This window comes from Alligator sinensis, unplaced genomic scaffold, assembly GCF_000455745.1.
Source record: "Alligator sinensis unplaced genomic scaffold, ASM45574v1 scaffold895_1, whole genome shotgun sequence".
In the NCBI taxonomy this organism is placed as follows: domain Eukaryota; kingdom Metazoa; phylum Chordata; order Crocodylia; family Alligatoridae; genus Alligator; species Alligator sinensis.
In genome coordinates, this window is record NW_005842149.1 from 42,234 (window position 1) to 60,296 (window position 18,063).

The 18,063-nt window shown below is 39.1% G+C and overlaps 2 protein-coding genes across 2 annotated transcripts; both read right to left on the bottom strand.

Annotated features, from left to right (window-relative positions):
- Nucleotides 1–1,083: 1,083 nt before the first annotated feature.
- LOC112550566 lies at nucleotides 1,084–4,573 on the bottom strand. Its single transcript, XM_025206267.1, has 2 exons — nucleotides 3,442–4,573; nucleotides 1,084–1,716 (listed from the first exon to the last, which is right to left on the bottom strand). The coding sequence occupies exon 1, from the start codon at nucleotides 4,083–4,085 to the stop codon at nucleotides 3,465–3,467; it is 621 nt and encodes a 206-aa protein (XP_025062052.1). The 5' UTR covers nucleotides 4,086–4,573; the 3' UTR covers nucleotides 1,084–1,716; nucleotides 3,442–3,464.
- On the bottom strand, nucleotides 2,964–18,061 carry LOC102368616 (the record flags this gene model as incomplete). The annotated part of the gene is made up of 8 exons (XM_006025474.3): nucleotides 2,964–5,248; nucleotides 7,802–7,903; nucleotides 8,012–8,115; nucleotides 8,342–8,487; nucleotides 13,053–13,075; nucleotides 15,086–15,319; nucleotides 15,634–15,720; nucleotides 17,957–18,061. Coding segments are annotated over 8 exons (1,473 nt in total), but the record flags the coding sequence as incomplete, so codon positions are not given.
- Nucleotides 18,062–18,063: the final 2 nt, after the last annotated feature.

Consider the following 18,063-nt stretch of genomic DNA (forward strand, 5'->3'; position numbering starts at 1 on the left):
AGTTATTTCTACATATTCTGTTGGATTTAAACACAGTCTAAAATTATAATTAAGAACATTTCAAAATTCCGTCTTTTGGCAGCAGCTGCTAGTGTTTAAGTACATTGATGAAGAGTGAAAATAGCATTACATTAAAATTAAGTACAGCAAGCCAGCTCAATAATATGATTTAACTCAACCCACTTCATAGTTCTTTCTTCTTCCCTGTACCAATTTTATGACGATCTAACCCATGGCTCTCAGATTTAAAATAACCAAAGAAGGAAAGGGTTGTAAGTAAACTGCTTGGGGAATGAAATGAAACTAATTCAGAACTGGCAACTGGTTCTGATCATTCAGTATTTCTCAAAACTGTCATTCATTGTAGAGACTGTTCCCAACTTCCCACAACAGGAAAGGAGTCACATGAAAAGAAGTAATCATTGCAGCAGCCTAAAAGGGGCATACAGAGTCAAAATATACTTAAAATTAAGTAGAGGAAATAAGAGGCTACCCAAAAAAGAAAAGTTAAGGAAGAGCACAGCAACTATACAAGTGCTTTTAGGATGTGTGACCCCTCGCCTATCTTACTTTTCATTAATATAGAACACAGACCAAATCTTTGATAGGCTGAAGACGCTTGCTGTACCACAGATCAAGATCTGGTCAATATAAATTATAAACATAAAGTGACACTACCCGTGTTTCTATAGAAATTACAGGAGTTTCTTGAATCTAGTTATGTATGAAACTACAGGTGAAGATAACTGTTTTATAAATAAACATACTGTATTTTCACACTTACCATATGTCCCCAAATAAATCACACACCTTGTTTTTGGGAAGGCAAACAAGGAAAAAAAAGATTTTTCTAAAGTTACAGCTGCAGAGAATAGGGACAGAGTCTAATCATCAGCTGACTCACCTACCCTTAATGAAAAACTGAAACCCTAGCTGCTTCCGCAGATGGGTTCATGGATGGATCTACAATTTTGAAGAGAGTTAAAAATAGTTTACAAGGCTGTGAAATGGAAGAGATGAAGAACAGCTAAAAAACGGAAATCCCCCCCCCCCCCAATTTTGGGGGCTGATTTTTGCAGGAAGAGAGGTATGTGTACTACGTGAATAAATATTATATCTATTAAGAGGTTTAATTTGGTACAGATGATACACGGCAAAGCAGCTAAACATTCATGTTTTTAAAAAATAGTGAGAACAATACTAATATTCTACCTTTAACAATGCCTTAATTTTTTCTTCCTCCTAAAAGGCTGATAAAGATCATCTGGTTAACTTGAGAAATTTAAATTATTTCTGATAATTTAGTGTCACTTTACTGTTACTTTCAGTAAAATAATTATCGTGATTACTCTTATTTTTGTAAATAAACAATTTACACAAAGACACCACCATACTGTCACCTAAGACTACAATTCTCTACATAGGAAAACAATATATTAAAAATAATCAAACCTGGGTTATTCACCTTTTATTTTATTTTATTCACATGCTATATTCTATCCTGATTTTGAAAGGGGCAAATTGGTGGTTTTAAAACAACCAGTGATTACAAGTATGTCATTATAGCTATCTAAATAAATGGAGAATCACGTACCATATATAGCACGGTTTAGCAAAATGTCAAATACAAAACCAAAAGGTACTTGTCTTAGATTATTTTTTCCAAACACTTTATTTAGGTTTCTGAATAAACTGCTTTGGCCATCATATTCTCTCCTGTGAAGAAAGACATGCAAAGCATATTTTATTTTCTTTATTTTACTTGTTATTCATCTTACAAATTTTCCTGCTATGAGTATTTATGTCTAAGACAAGTTGGATCCAATTGAATGTAGTTCTTTAAATTACAAGGCTAGCATTCTGATTTCCGGAGCTCTCTGAAATAGAGACCTCATTCAACTCCCTGTGTAACTTAAGACCTGCTCCTTCCATATACTCATATATCTTCTCGTTCCATACTTACTCCTCAGCCTTTGGCAATTTCATTTTGTTAAGTCTGCAGTTTTCGATGAACTCTGTGACAAACAGACTGCAAAATCAACAGATGAATACATAAAGCAAAGCCAGCAGGTGGTGTGACTGCTACTAGTCGTTCCCCATCAAAAATATCACAGAATTAGAAAGTGATTCAGAGAAGAGTGATTAAGGGTAAGAATGGAAGAAGTGATGAGAAAAGTGGGTTTTGTTTACTTCGAGTATATGATGAATGGGAAGAAACATGATAGAAATATGCAAAATAGCATAGAAACAGTAGTCTGGGAATTTCTATGGTCTTAGAACATAAGACAAAAATTCTAGTTCTAAATTGATCATCTTTCAAACTCAGTAATAATACTTTTTCCACATAATACCCAATTAGGTCAGAGGCCAAGAATTCTGCATGATTCAAAAAGGGAACAGACACAGACAACAAGAATATCTAGAGTTTATTTATGCAATTTATATGCTGTCCTTCCCAGCAAATGCTCAGGACAGCTTACCTGAACTGTTTTGACAGGATAGGTTTCAAGACTTAAGTTAGCCGTTAGGTATTAAACTACATCTTCCCACAACAACGTTCTTAATCTTTCCTTTGAAGTACTGGGTATAGGCCTTACTTGATACCGTGTACTTTGCCAAGTAGATCTCTGATTTGACCCAATATAGAAGCTTCCAGGTTCCCATAGTTAATAATCTTTTGGAGGTGGCATATAGATTTAGGTAAGTTTTATCCCCAGCCAGTGTCATATTAACACTAGCTACAAATTCACTAGATTACTCTAGCTGCAGTAGGTAATTTGACAACAGTTAAAACCACTCTCTCCAGACATATTGACATGGTATGTAGATCAAACACTCCACATGGAGTATCTACAGTAGTTCCTATGGATTTAGGATTGCATTTCATAAGAGTGTAGTAGATATCTTCACCAGTATATACCAAAATGTGAGAATTATGTTAAAAGATTAATTCAGATGCATTATGGTTGAAAGGCTTGAGAGAAATCAAAATGGTCTTTTTATTACTGCAGTAAAAGAAAGTGATCTACTTCAAGTTTTTATCTACAACTTAAGCTAAATATAGCATGGAGAAACCACAGTCAGAACAATCCATATCTCTACTGCTTTTACAAGATTCCAGCTTCAAGTACAGATAATGCCTCCTAAGAGTATCAAGTCTTCATTGGGAATGAATTATATATTTAAACACAGGAAGACTTTCTTCAAGGTTAACATTCAGTAGTGTTAGATCATACCCTGAAAACAATATCCCTACTAATAATTTCACTTGAATTTATTAGGTAATATGGCATTTGTGTCTTTAGTATAGACCCTCATTTCCCCATAAGATTAATGGAGAAAAGAAGCACTAAAAACCCTTATGTTATCCCATTTTTAACTGGCTATGCATCTTAGCAGCAGTACTTCCTTAATACCAACAGGTACCTAAATATCATTTACCTTGAAGGAAAGTCTCTTGTACTTTATTCTCTGTTGCACATGCCTGACTTTCTACTAGCAGATATTTTGTCTTCAGCAACAGAAAAATATTCTGATGCACTGCTACAGTCACTGGAGATGGATGCTTGACTTAGTTCTTCTGTATCGGAGAATGCATCATTTGGTGCTTCACCTCCCTTTTCTACTGCAAGCGGAGCCGTGATAGGGGCAAGGTGAGCAGTATTCTGAAGCAGCAGAGTTTCAAGTTCATCCTTCTTCTTAGAAAACTCTCCTAAATCTTGGTGTGACTTACATTTATTAGCAACAACTACACTGCTGTCATCTGCAACCTTCAGCTCCATTTGTGACTGTGTTGCTGCAGCCCCTGGAATGGAACAGGTCTTGCCTCCTTTAACAGAAAGGTCTGTTGTAAACAAAGGGTTAACTGTAGGAGAACTACACAGAGCATTTTGCTGAGCAACTGCTTCTTCAGTCTTCACAGATATGTCCAAAGAAAAAAATGTACCGCTACCTTTTGGACTAAGTTCAGAAACGGCCAATTTACATACTGGAGGCATAGGTGCTTCTTCATCAGGACATGTTTTGTCAGATCCGAGTTTAATTTTTTCGCTTTCATCTTTATTCTTATGAGATAAAAACAACATTGAGGAGGAAGCTACTGAATCTGGACTACTTTTGACAGTGCTTCCAAATGTAAAGAGAGGTGAAGATTTACATTCCAGGGGACAGTTATTTGAGAAGGAAAATATATCATCACCAAAGGGAGGGGGAGTCTTGAAACCATCATTCTTCCCTCTGGCAACACTGGATGTTATACAAGTTGTGGTAACTTCTGGAGTATTAAAAGTAGTCTGTTCCCATGAAAATAATGTTGGTGATTTTAGCCACTTAGGTTCTACAGTTTTGTTTGCAGAACTGTTGTTCTCTGTACCTGTCTGAAGTATTGTACTTTGTTCAGCTGGCTTCTCATTAAGGCATGAAGAAAATGGTGAAGCCTTTGATGAACTGCTGAGTTTAGATACTGTAAAAAAGTCTTCTGAGTTGCCAAAGGTAAATGAAAAAAATGGCTTTCCATCGTCAGCTGATCCTAGGTTATGACTGGCAGAAGTAGCAGAATCTTTAGCCTTGGTTAAACTTAGCTTTGTATCCTTATTTCCTTCTTGATTATCCATTTTAACTTGGGTATTACAGTTTCCCAAATAAAAAGTAGGGAAGGGAAAGCTGATGCGATATTTGCCTTTTGGAAGGACACTGTAGCTACAGCCTTATTGAACTTGGGTAGCGAGTCATCACCTGAACCACGGACAAAAGATGAAAGTGGAAGTCTTTCAGTTGAATTTGAAGTTGTGTCAGATGCTGTTGCTAACTGCGGTAAACTAGGTGCAGTACTGAAACATGTTTGCTTTTCAGATGATTGAGGCACTTGTACTTTGTCTCTAGCTACTGAGCTCTTTGATTCATCTGATGGTGGAGGGTGTTTGCTCACTTCTTGAGATCCTGTCCCATTAAGTAACTTCAAGTCACTGCTTACTACAGGGAAATCCCTGTTCATAGGTGGAATGCTGAATCCTTGACTACAGGACTTGGAAACACTGGTATTATCAAAAGCTTTTTCTCTTTCTAATTTTTCTGTTTTCATTATTTCCATATCTTTCACTTTTGCAGATGAACAAAAGTGAGAAACTGATGATGATGCACTCTTCAAAGAGCCAATCACAAACTTATGCTTTTTATTTATGTGTGCAGTAGGCATCTTAACCTGATCTGATGTTTTCCGATGGCCCATATAATATTTATAACGTAGTTCCTACAATTATAGAAAAGAATAAAAACAGTCAGCTAAGACTACTAAGTCTTTAAATAATGTGTCACGGCTATTTTTTAATTTATTGTGTTTATATACTCTGACACTTTTGAGAAGGACAGGATTACTTTCAGCATCTTAAGCATTTTGATGGTAGTGTATGGAGGGCAATAGAAAGTAAATGTATGCTTAGAAGACATCTATATTTCTAACAGTCTAATATCTAAGTTACCTAAATAAAGATCAATAGGGTCCTCAGCAACTAAGTTAAATACTTGACTATGAGACTACATACAAATATGCTGACCAGAAGCTGAAGTACTAACTAGTTCTGATTTTGGCAATAAATTTCAAATAGAAGCTCTGGCATTTTGAAATCTAAAATACTTGTGAATGAAAAACTTGATTCCAATCTACTGTTATTTGGTGCTACAAACTATTTTTAAAGTTATGTTTTACTTGATAAAAAACCTTTTTATAACAAGAATCCATAGAAAAGTTTCCCTAGAATGGATGTATGGGTGCAATTAAAATATTGGTAGATAGAATTAGATGAACTATTCGAGCTAACTTTGGCAAACACTGAAAGGAGCACTTCAGAAATTAACAAGGTGTACAATCAAAACTGCATACAGAAGACTCATTTGATCAATCATGCAACCAGTGGGCATGTTGGCTTGGTTTGAAGACTAAGGGGACCTTTATACATGCCGGACGCCTGCTAATTAGCATGTGCCAGAGCAGACTTGATTAATCAAATCTGCTGGGACCATGCCAGTTACTACACTCCAACTTAGTATCACATGTATTCAGTGTTCCCGTGCTTCAAAATGGCAGTGGGGCACTTTAACTAAAGCTTGCTGAACAAGTTTTAGTTGAAGTGTTCCCACCGCCATTTTGAAGCATGGGACACTAATACGAGACACTGTGGATGCTCTACCTAGAGCAGCTCCTGAGAGCCGGATCCCAGGCCATGTGTAAAGATGCCCAAAGTGGCTAATCCTATTTTACTTTATATGCATGACAGTTACCCTGACAGATAAGAGACATTTTTAGCATTTACACGCAGTTTATACCACTATTCAAGGTGATGCGTGAATAAGCAAGCGTCCAAATTGCTGTTAAGCATGCTCAGTAGGGCTGCGTTCTGGCCAGGAACAGATGTGGTGCCATTCACTTGCCCAGGTATAACATGTAACCCTAGGCAAGTCCCAGTATTGTAGCTAAGTAAATGCCCATGACTAGCGGGACAGTTGTGGGCAGGAGTAAGAAAGGGGAGGAGGGCAGGAGAAGGCTGGGAATACCCAGGAGTCACAAGTTCTAGGGCCTCTTTGTTCAGAGAGAGGATCTGAACCTGCATCTCCTGCTTCCTGGCTCTGATCAGTAGGCCACAGGTTAGACATTATCCAGTCCCTCTTCACACCTCTCCCTGGAGCTCAAATCATATGTGCTACTTTACTGACTAAAATAAAGTTACCGCTTTACATACCTTTGATAAGCAGCTTTAGGGAAGAACTGGTTTTATTCTGGCATACACACTGCCAATAAAATGTCAACCAATTTTAAAAGGACGGATTTAGATGCACCTTGATTCAGAGACTAAAATAGGGTTTCTGGAAAATGCCCTTCTACTTGCATACTGGACAGATTTCATCTAGCAGTCATTAAGGGACAAACCCCACCTTTCAGATCATATCTACATTTAGGTTCACTCATTCTGCAAGCCAAAGTAGATAGCTTAGAAGTATGAGGTTAAGCAGGGATATATTAATATCCACAATATAAATTCTTTATTAGGTAGGAATTTAAGGTGAATAAAACCTTTAGTAATAAGGAACAGAAGAGGCAGTATCTCTTGCCAAATGAACAACAAAATTGGAAGACATTTTTCCATGCACCACAGGGAACAGTTAGGCAAAACTTTTTTGAATCAGCCAAAATTCAGTGCAGCTGATGAAACTGAGTAAAACCAAGAGAAAGCCTTTCAAAAAACTACAGTCAGAAGAAACTGGGTCTTGGCATACTGCGTATACCTGACCTACTGTACAAGTGATGCAATGATCCCATCCCATCACTGGAACCAGTGGTTTAAAAATCTGTAGCTTGAGTTACAACCTTGATTACACATAAAGTGACAGACATCAAAAAAAGAACGCTCTACCCAGTAACTTTATCTTTTTAAAGAAGTGTTTCTGGAGACAGAGGTCTGAATATATTAAAAGGTAATACATTCACCCTGCCATATGAACATGGCTTTCTTTCCTAAGTTGAGATTATTTGACTGTGAAAATTGGACAAAAAAATTGTACTACCCTCTTGATTAAGCCATTTGATTTTACTAGTGAGCAACTGTAATGTGCAGTGGACTGAAGTACAACAGATCCCTGATATTTCAAAGAGCAGCTGAACAGACTGATTAGGTGATCGATTAACCAAGAACAAAAGTAGTGGAGCTTGTTTCACATTCCAGGAAAAGGCTGTGGAATGGACACAGAACACATCTGAACCAGTGTGCTTAATAGCCCAGGAATTGATATCTGAGCAGTATATTCTTACCTCAGGACTCATATTTTGAAATGCCAACATTCCTGATATTGACATCAAGCGAGTACAGATCCCACCGCCATCAGTGAATGTTTCCTCTTGTCCTGCTACAGGCTGTAAAAAAGTTTTACCACAGACACAGCACATTTTAACATCAAGGCCAAAACACAGCAAGACTTTTAAAATTAAAGTATGTTGTAAATCTTGTACACAAGAACTTACATAAAATGTCTTGTGTATGGTTTTCTGGTCTTTCCAATGTTTTACACTATTTTTAAATACAAAATTCCCAGGTAAGCTTTCATTTCCTCCAGAAGGAAGATCAGCTAGGAGTAGAAAAAAATAAGACCAATTAAAAAAAAAATATACAGTACCATACATAAAGCCCACTTGTGCTAATTTTTCATTACACAACTGTCAAAGTAAGACAATTAAAATAACTTTCCTTTTTCAGCATGAAAGGAAGTACTGTTTTAGTATGAAATATCTCATATAGTGCTGCAAGATAATAAAATACGCACTATAGAAAAGTAATGCAGTTAATGAGAATACCTTTAACAATGCAGTGTTCAACTGGAGTTAGCTGCAAGGCCAGTATTTCCTTAACTACAGATTTAATATCCATTTGCTTCTGGGTATACTCTGGTTCTTTTTCATAGCTAGATGCTATGTGCATCAGGTCAAGCTGAGTCTTCATTCTGGAAAATAAATTAAAATATCCTTTAAACAACTGTCCCCTTTCTTAATGTCTAGAAGCAAAAAGCAAAAAAGTTCATACGAGCTTAATATAAAATCAATATGAAGCAGTCTGTAGATGGAAAGCAAATCCTGAATTTCTTTTTTAAAAATATACACTGGAAGAACTGCTGAATAAATCAATGAGAAGATCTTAATTTAGAATTTAGATTTTCCTATAGAAAAGGACCCGGAGGTTACAGTGGACAAAAAGCTGAATATGATCCAACAGTGTGCCCTTGTTGCAAAGACGGCTAACAGCATACTAGGCTGCATTAGTAGGAGAGTTGCCAGCAAATTGAGGGAGGTGATTATTTCTCTCTATTCAGCACTAGTGAGGCCATAACTGAAGTACTGTGTCCAGTTTTGGGCCCCCACTACATAAAGGATATGGACAAATTGGAAAGTCCAGTAGAGGGCAGTGAAATTGGCTAGGGGGCACACTTGTGGGGAGAGGCTGACAGAACTGGGTTTATTTAGTCTGGGTAAGAGAAGACTGTGGGGAGATTTAATAGCACCCTTCTGTGCGGGCCGGGCGCGACCCAGGCCCTTTTTCGTGCTCTGCGCGGGCTGTGGCCAGCAGCCCGGGCACGCAGGGTCGGAGAGGGCGCGCGTCAAGCTAGAATTAGGCACGGACTCGTAGCGGTAGATTTAAAGATTGTTTACTTACACCGAAGATGGTCGCGGTGCAGGCAGGAAAACTTGCTTGAGTTGCGGTTACAGACAAAAACAACACGAACGGTCACGTGGAGTTTGCTAGGCTCCACGGAAACAGAGCTCCGGATGCCCTGGACAAGCGCGCCACCGAAATGGAACTTCGTAGATACGTCTTATAAAATTATCGCTCGAAGATGGGAAGAGGTGGGCAATGGATCAGGTCGCCAAACTCCTCTGAATCTCACACAGGGTCTCTTAGCCGCCACGTGGGAATAATTTCAAACTAGCCAATAGCGGGGAACAAATTTGCATGCAGGTGGCGGGAACTCCTTTGCACCGTGCATTTCTCTTGCAGCTTGAGCAATGCACTCTGCAAAGGAAGCTGCAAATAGGCGGGAAACTCTTCCTTGCACCGGGGTTCTCCTCTGCAGCAGAAAACTCTACCGTGCAACGAAGCTGTAATTTGGCGGGGATAATTCTAGTGCCGAAGCACACACAAAATCATACCCTTGGGTTATGACACCTTCAACTACCTGAAGGGTGGTTCCAAAGAGGATGGAGGCGGACTGTTCCCAGTGGGTGCATCTACTTTACTGCAGAGTTGACCAATTAGCTCTGCAGTAAAGTGTCATGTCTACACGTGCGCCCCTATTTGGCCAGAGTAAACAAACTCTGCCATAGGATAGCACTGCCCAACACAAGTACGATCCTATGATGGAGTTATTTACTCCATGGCAACACTGGGGCTGGCTGGGGCACAAGGCTACTACAGCGCAGGGGCTGCCTGCCAGCTAGCCCCACATTGGAGCACCTTTGTGCCACGGCCAGCCCCTCTGCAGCAATAAACTCTAGCACAAACTGCGCCAGTTTATTGTGTCACATTAATATTACATGTAGATGCACCCAGTAATGAAAGATGATGGAACAAGGATCAATGGTCTTAAGCTGCAGCAAGGGAAGTTTAGGTTAGATATTAGGAAAAAACTTCCCTCTCATGAGGAGGGTAGTCGTAAAGCACTGAAACAGGCTACTCAGAGAGGCTGCAGAGTCTCCAGCCTTAGAGGTTTTTAAGATCCAGGTAGAGAAAGCCTTGGTTAGGATGATATAGTTGGGAACGGTCTTGCTCGAAGCAGGGGATTGGACTACATAACATCCTGAGGTCCCTGTCAACCCTAGTCTTTTATGATTGTATAATGTGTTACAGGATGTTTGTTCCTCAGAGAAACCATACTTCAGAATCTAAAAGGGTTAGTGCTTTTAGCTCTATACATGGCAACAGTTTCAGTCTAAGAGATGTTTTTTCCCTTTGAAATGGTATGATCTCATTACTTAAGCACTTAGTTTTGTTTACCATATACATCAATGCTTAAAGATGGGACATAATGAAATTGGGCACAAACAGGTTAATATACTGACTGTCAGACTACTATTATTCTTGTTGTTATTTTTTAAAATCACTACTTCTGCCTAACCACAAAACAGCAAGGAAACTTGTCATTCTACTGAGAAACGCTAAATATACAACTGATGAATAAAAAGAAACTGCAAGTCTGCAAGCATTGTTAAATCTACTGTTCCTGAGCCCAAATTCCACATACCTCTTCAGAAGTAATTGCTGAAGGTATCACAGCAGAATTCTAAACAGTTCCATTTTCAACTTATACTTTTACCTCATTTTTTAAAAAGATATATTACCCTATTAAGTATCAAACATTTTAATACAAAACTTTAAAGAGCTATATGGCATTTGCGTGTAAGCAAACCTGAAATTAACAAACAAAGGTACTGTACTCCATTACATCAAACTTGTCAATTCCATCCATTACAACTGATTGAACAAATGTGTATAAACTGCAACATTCAAGGTTACAATTCATTAAAATAACCCAAAAGACTAGAAACACTCCCTTTGCTTAGGAAGTTAGCTGAAAGGAAACTTATAGATTCATAGAACGTAGGCTGGAATGAACCTCGGAAAAAATCATCAGGTCCAGCCCTCCTGCACCAAGCAGGAAAGACAACTGGGGTCAAGTGACCCCAGCAAGGTGACTGTCCAGTCTCCTCTTGAAGAATTTTCAAGGTAGGTGATTGCACCATCTCTAGAGGGAGCTTATTCAACTGTCTGGACACTCTAGCTGTGAAGAAGTTTTTCCTAACATTGAGCCTGAAACAGTCTTCCAGGAGTTTGTGACCACTGCATATGGTTTTCCCCCCAAGGGTGCCCAGGTGAACCATTGTTCACCAAACCCTTGATGTACACCCCTGATGTAGATGCTACCAAGTCCCCTCTCAACCTTCTCTTCTTCAGGCTGAAGAATTCCAGGTCACTCAGCCTTTCCTTGTATGGCTTGCCATGCAAGGCGCTGATTAAATGGGTGGCCCTTCTCTGGGCTCTCTCAACCTTTTCCATGTCCTTGTTGAAGTGCGGCCCCCAGAACTGGACACAGTACTCCATCTGCAGTCTCACCAATGCCAAGTAGAGCGGAAGTGATTCTTCCTTGGTTTTGCTGGAGATGCATTGATTGATGCACGCCAGATACGGAAAACAGAATTTTTTCCAATTCCATATAAAATTTACTTCAGAGTCTCTGGAATTGTGTATCTCAAAATTTCTTTAATCAAAGTTCTTGATAATTATTTCATAGATAATGGGTGCATGACCAGGCAACAAAGGTCCAAAACACTCTCTGCTCCCTCAGAAAATAAACGTTGTAGTCTCAGAGCCTCCTGACATCTACTAAGCTAAAGTACAGATTTTAAATTAGAAACAGGTTGCAAAGAATTCAAATGGAGCAGTGAGACGTATTGACAAGATATCCATGGACAAAGAAGAAAACTAGTATTAATATTAAGAGGATAGGGTAGGCCATGCTCATGTGGGTTAAGCGTTTCTGTTCAAGGACAGCAAGTAATTACTTCTTCTTTCTGGTGCAATAAATTAAGTTTACTGGTGAGCATTCAATGCCACACTAAGGCAGCTATGTTAAAACTGTTCTGGAACGTGACATATTGTGTGGCTGTGTCATGCTTCACTATGACACTGCCTAGCACAGCCCTTTGGAGGGTAAAGACATGCCCTAAAAGTCAAATGTTACATAAAATTATCAACACTTAAAAACAAGCCAATTGGTTGATAAATTATGTAACCTAATTTCCTTAGAAGTCTGAGACAGTATTTGTTTGATTCTTACCAGTTATAAGAAGTGTGAAGATGATGTACCAAATCCAATAAAACTCCAAAAATAGTTTAAAATTAGAAAGTAATGACTGTGTTAAAATATTTTAGATGATTACCGCTGTTCACAATTTTCAGTAAGGACTAAACAACTAAACATTGGACCACCATAAATTTGAAAATAATACCTTATTGCAAAAAAAAATCCAGTTTTAAAAAAGGTATGAATTCATACTTTTAATATTAATCACAAAACGTGGCAATTATGTTAATATTTTGCAACCAAAGAGTTCAGTTATTTAACTGAAAGTTAAGGCAAATTTCTAAACATTACAACACATCTTCAGTTATCCAAACCCATTTAGGAAGCATAGTCTGAAAAGTCATTTGGGTAGCTTAATTTGTTCAGATAAGCAAAACAACAACCTGTTGTAAGGAATTAACATGATAATATCCCAAACTTAAGAGCACATAAGTTTAATACAGTAAAATTTAAGAGACAATTTTGTTACACAACATCAGTAGTTACTAGTTAGTAAACTGAGGGCTCAGATAAATGAATAAATATACTGTAGTACATCTATAGTATCTGGTGTACATCTGCCACCATGATATCTATAATCATCATTTTGCTGTTCCTTATTTCTTTAGTAAAATATAAAACTAACAACACAAACTAGAACAAGAAAATCATACCTTTTATTTAATCCACATGCCACCTATAATTAAAAAAAAAAAAAAAGCATTAGTGATAAGGAAGTTTTTTAGATTCAGAAGAAAATCATTACTTTATTGGAACACCTGTGACAGATAAAAAACAACAACATTATATTCCTTACTTTTTCACCATCATTAAAGCCTTTTAGCACTTAACCATAAAAGTATGCACAGGGAATATTCAGCATTCTAGGTCTGAGGGAACTGCTTATCCACCAGCATTCTGTATTTAGGCCGAAGTAAGATTCCTTTCTTGAGGTCAAATCCAAGTAACAGGAAACTGAGCCACACAGTGTGGCTATGACTTTCCTGCCTCCATACTCCCTCTCCCCCTACAGGTCTATCAAAAAGTAAAAACATCAAAAAGAGGTACCACAAAAAGAAGGGAGCCCCCCCCCAATATATTTTCAAAATCACATTCAAATTATGGAAGGAAGCACACCAGCCTTGGAAAGATTCCTGCCAGAATTAAACTTTTCAAGAAGCAGATCACACTTTACAATTTCAAGAGATGTTCCAGAAGAGGAAAAAATAGCAACTTTAAAACTAGCAAAAAGAGTTAACTAAGTTAGTAAGAACACAATAAAACAAGAGAAAGAGAATGATATAAATTAGTAAATGTGTAGCATCACCCAAAACATCAGGTGTAGCTCTTTAACAGTCTCAGGATATTTTCAGAAACAAAATAACTAAAAATGAACATCTCAAAGGGATTCGTAAAAAAAGTACTCTAGGAAGCAAATGAGTTACAAGTTATATCCTGAAGAATTTTGTCCATTTATAGACATACTAAATAAGTCTATAATTCACTTAACTGCATAAGAAGATACTTGTTCCAATTTTTGTTATTACTTACATTGCAGAAATCAATAGCTATCAGCACACAGGTTAAGTGTGCGGAACCCTATGGCCTACCATCTACTTCAGGCCTGCCAAACACTTTAAGTGGCCAGGGGCCATGTGGCCTCCTCCAGCTGCTCTGTGGTCCACATGCTCCAAGCACCACAGACACCCCTCTCTCTCTCTCTCTCTCTCTCTCTCTCTCACTGTGTCATGAAGGGCCCCTAGGTCTCCTGGGCCATGGGCTTTCTTAGTATGTTGGACTGCGCTGTGCAGCCCGAAGGGGTGGGGGTAGGAAGTGGAAGTGGGAGAAGAAGCTCAGACGCCAGTGTCAGCAGCAGGAAAGCAATGGGGGGAGTAGCGCCCAGAGTGAGCTGCCAGTTGGACAGCCCTGATCTGTCATCACATAAAGGCATGGTTTAACTACATAACTGTCAAAAGTGACTAGGTCCTGTCAATTTAAAGATTATGAAAGACATAAGTTGTTCTGAGAAACAAAGTAAGAAGCCTTGCTGTGGTACAGCAAAACCAAACAGAAACCAACACAAAACTTGGAACAGCCTGTTTCTATAGACAACGAGCATTGTTTTCAATGAGTTTGGCAATACTAAAGATCAGTGGAAAAGGTATTTATCTGATATATAAGTGGCTTATTATAGAATTAAAAATTAGGCAATGACTGGAAAAAAACACCACCACACACTGCAGCAAAACTACAACAGTGTATATCCATTCTGTCCATGTTAAATTCACCACTTCTTGGTATGTCAGCCATTACCAATGGCTAAGAAAAGCAAGCCGCCTTTAAACATGTACCAGTGTTTTAGTTATGATGAGAACTGTTTTTTAAAGTTGACAGGCTGAATAAAATGAGATCTTTTATATCTTATACTAGAAAACATGGGATTCAAACAAATATTTGAGTCCTAATATTTACATCCTTTTCAAGAGTAGATCACACTATAGACTTCTCAAGGGGCTGTCCCAACCAAGGGGGGGAAAAAATAGTAACTCTTCAACTGGCAAAAAGAACTGACTTAACAATAAGTAGTTTTCTTTAATCCAATCAATATGGCAAAACCTGAACTCCACCCTCCCCACATCGCATCTATACATGGTGTTCTAAAAGCATTATAAAAACCATTAGCAAAAATTAATATAAAAGCTATCACCTCCAAGAAACGCTGAGGATCACATTCATCGACCAGCTTTTCACAATCCTTCAGGAAACTTTCAATAGTTATCTTGTGAATTCCCTTCATTTTTTTCCAAATTTGTAACTCTTTCTCCTTCTTACTTCTTTGATTTTCAAGGTCTTCTAGCAATTGCTTTTTCTTCATTTCCAGATTTTTGAAAATTTCTTCAAATTCCATTGTAATTATTTCTGCTTCGTTGTTCAACATCATCTAGAAACACAGCAATTTACAAAAGTAAAGCCTTGGTTACTATCTTTACACTTTACTGGATGAACTAAAGTGTCAGAAGCTTGCTATGGTATTGACTACACTATGACCTCCAGGTGATAGCAACAGTTACAAACTTTGGGTAAATGATTAACATAGGCCAAAGAGCTACCTTGTGAAGTGGTGGTTCCACAATTCATTTTTCAATAGTTGAAAAGGTGTCTAATTTTCATGTTCACACACCTACACCCCCCCCTTGAATTAAGCAGCAAAATAACAGTAGTCCCTCTTTACAGAGACTATTATAATTAGCTTACCTCCGCAGCTTTTTGATGACTTGATATTTCCTTTTCCAGCTTCTCATTAATTGCTCTTACTTTTTTCAGACTACTGAAAAAGGTTAACTATAAAATAAAAATTGAAAAAATGTATAGTTAATCTGCGCAATTTAATAAAAACACATGATGCTCTTTAACCCTATATTTGCCACCAGTTCAGCTTCTAACACATCACTTAAAGGACCCTGCATGCTTTGTAGAAAAATAGAGAAATTTGCATTAGTACCTCTCTCTCAAAAATAGTATTTCTTGGGCTTGTCTACACCTGAAAGTGTTGTAACTTTACATATGAGTTAAGGCAACAAACTCTCTTCATGCCTCATGGATGCTGTCATGTCAATTAAAAATGCTTATACTGTGGTTGAGGCAGCAAATAAACTATGCTAGCATAAACATATCAATTAAAAAGTTGCAATTCAAAGTTACGTAGCTGTGCAGATACATCCACTCTAGCTTAGACCTGGGCCTTAAGCTAGAAAGCTACAAGCAAAGATAAGCTATACTGCATTACCTTTCACAATAAGAAGCCATACTTTGGTCCACACAACAGGGTTGGGGGCAGGTGGAGGTGTTACTGTTACACTGACCACTTAAAAGCACTATACTGCCTGTCTATTTCTGACTCATACTAAAGGTTTTCCATAACTTCCCTGATTAGGCTAAGGTGGAGGTTCTTCCAGGAAAGAAGGTCAGTTTGTTGTTTGGTTCATTGGGAAAAGAAGCAAGGATGTTTCCCCCTACTTCCAAGATGCACTTAAAAGTTTAGGCACACCTTTATAAAGGAATGCATGTTCTGAAGCAAAAAGTGGGAGGCCTGGCTCAGCCATCTTTTCCAACTAATGGGAATAGAAGTCTGTTCTCTATGGTGCTAGTCCTGAAACTTTCCTGAAGACCCCATTTTTTTCACCATGCCCTTGGTTATGGTTATTACCTGATATAACTCTACATTAGAATAGGGTATTTTAACCATACAGAAGGGCTTTTAACCATGTCAAAGGCAACGCAATCCATGCGAGTCTACAACACATATGAAACAATTAAAAGCCTTATGATCAGATCATGAACTCGTTTCCTGTATAGAGGTGGTGAGCTGCTTTTGCAGATCCCTAGTTTCAGCACCGATTCCTAGCATTTGAGCCAGCAGAGAACTCCTGCTACTCCAGGTACTCACTCCATCAGGCCACACCACAAACCTAAGGGACAGTGTGTGGATGAACTTAAACTGGTGTGTAAAGAAGCGAGTCTCAACCATTTTGGCAGGCATGCCACAAAATTGCCCTGATCCCTCACAGACACTCCTTCTTGCCCTCTCTCCCTAGAATCATAACAAAATGAGGGTTGGAAAGGACCTCAGGAAGTCATCTAGTCCAACCCTCTGCTCAAAGCAGGATCATCCCCAACTAAATCATCCCAGACAAGGCTTGGTCTAGCCAGGTCTTAAAAACTTCCAAGGATGGAGAGTATACAACCTCTCAGGGTAGCCTATTCCAGTGCTTTATTACACTCCTATTGAGAAAATTCTTCCTAATAGTTAACCTAAACTTCCCTTGCTGCAATGTATGTTCCCTGTTCTGTTATCTGCTACCACTGAGAACAGTTCAGCTCCATCCTCTTTGTAACCACCTTTCAGGTAGTTGAAAGCTACTATTAATTCACCTCTCAGCCTCCTCTTCTCTAGACTAAATCAACCCAGTTCCTTCAGTCTTTCCTTATAGGTCATGTCCCCCACCCCCTCACCATTTTTACTGCCCTCTGCTGGACTCTCATTTGTCCACATCCCTCCTGCAAAGGGGGGGGGGCGGCAAAACTGGCCACAGTACTCCAGATGTGGCCTCACCAGTGCCGAATAGAGGGGAATAATTGATCCCTTTCCTTTCTGTCCCCTCTTCACCTGTCAGGTGCCACACACACAGGCAAGCCTGTGCCACTCCTCATGGTATATGCCAGCAGATGGACCATGCCTAACAAAAGCAACAGGGCTATGACCAGCACTCCCTCGAAGCTGCGTGGTGTGCACAGCCCAGAAAGAGCATGAGAAAGGAAAAAAAAAAGATATAGCTCCTTTTAGTTAAGACACAGCTGCTTTGGCAAAACCCACTACTGGACCAGGTGCTAGGAAAGCCAGAGAGTCGCTTTGGTGTCTCATCCTTAAGGGGGAATTGCTCTTCACTAATCTCCTGGGCACAGTCCCAGTGCCTCCGCCAGGAGCCAGAGAGCAGACCCACAGGGGGCCCAGGGGCAGTCACGGAGCAATAAGTTTAGCGGGTGCCTGGGCAGGCGGCCCCCAAAGGGAGGGCCTTACTTTCTCCTCCTGATACACCGTGTCCAGCAGGTTGACGCAGTGGAAGATGCCCTGGTGCAGCTCGGACACGCACTGCCCGCAGCCCGCCTGGCAGCACAGGCGGCAGT

Excerpts from the sequence above, each read along its gene's own strand:
- LOC112550566 (XM_025206267.1), bottom strand. The coding sequence starts at position 4,085 with ATGTTGTTTTTATCTCATAAGAATAAAGATGAAAGCGAAAAAATTAAA.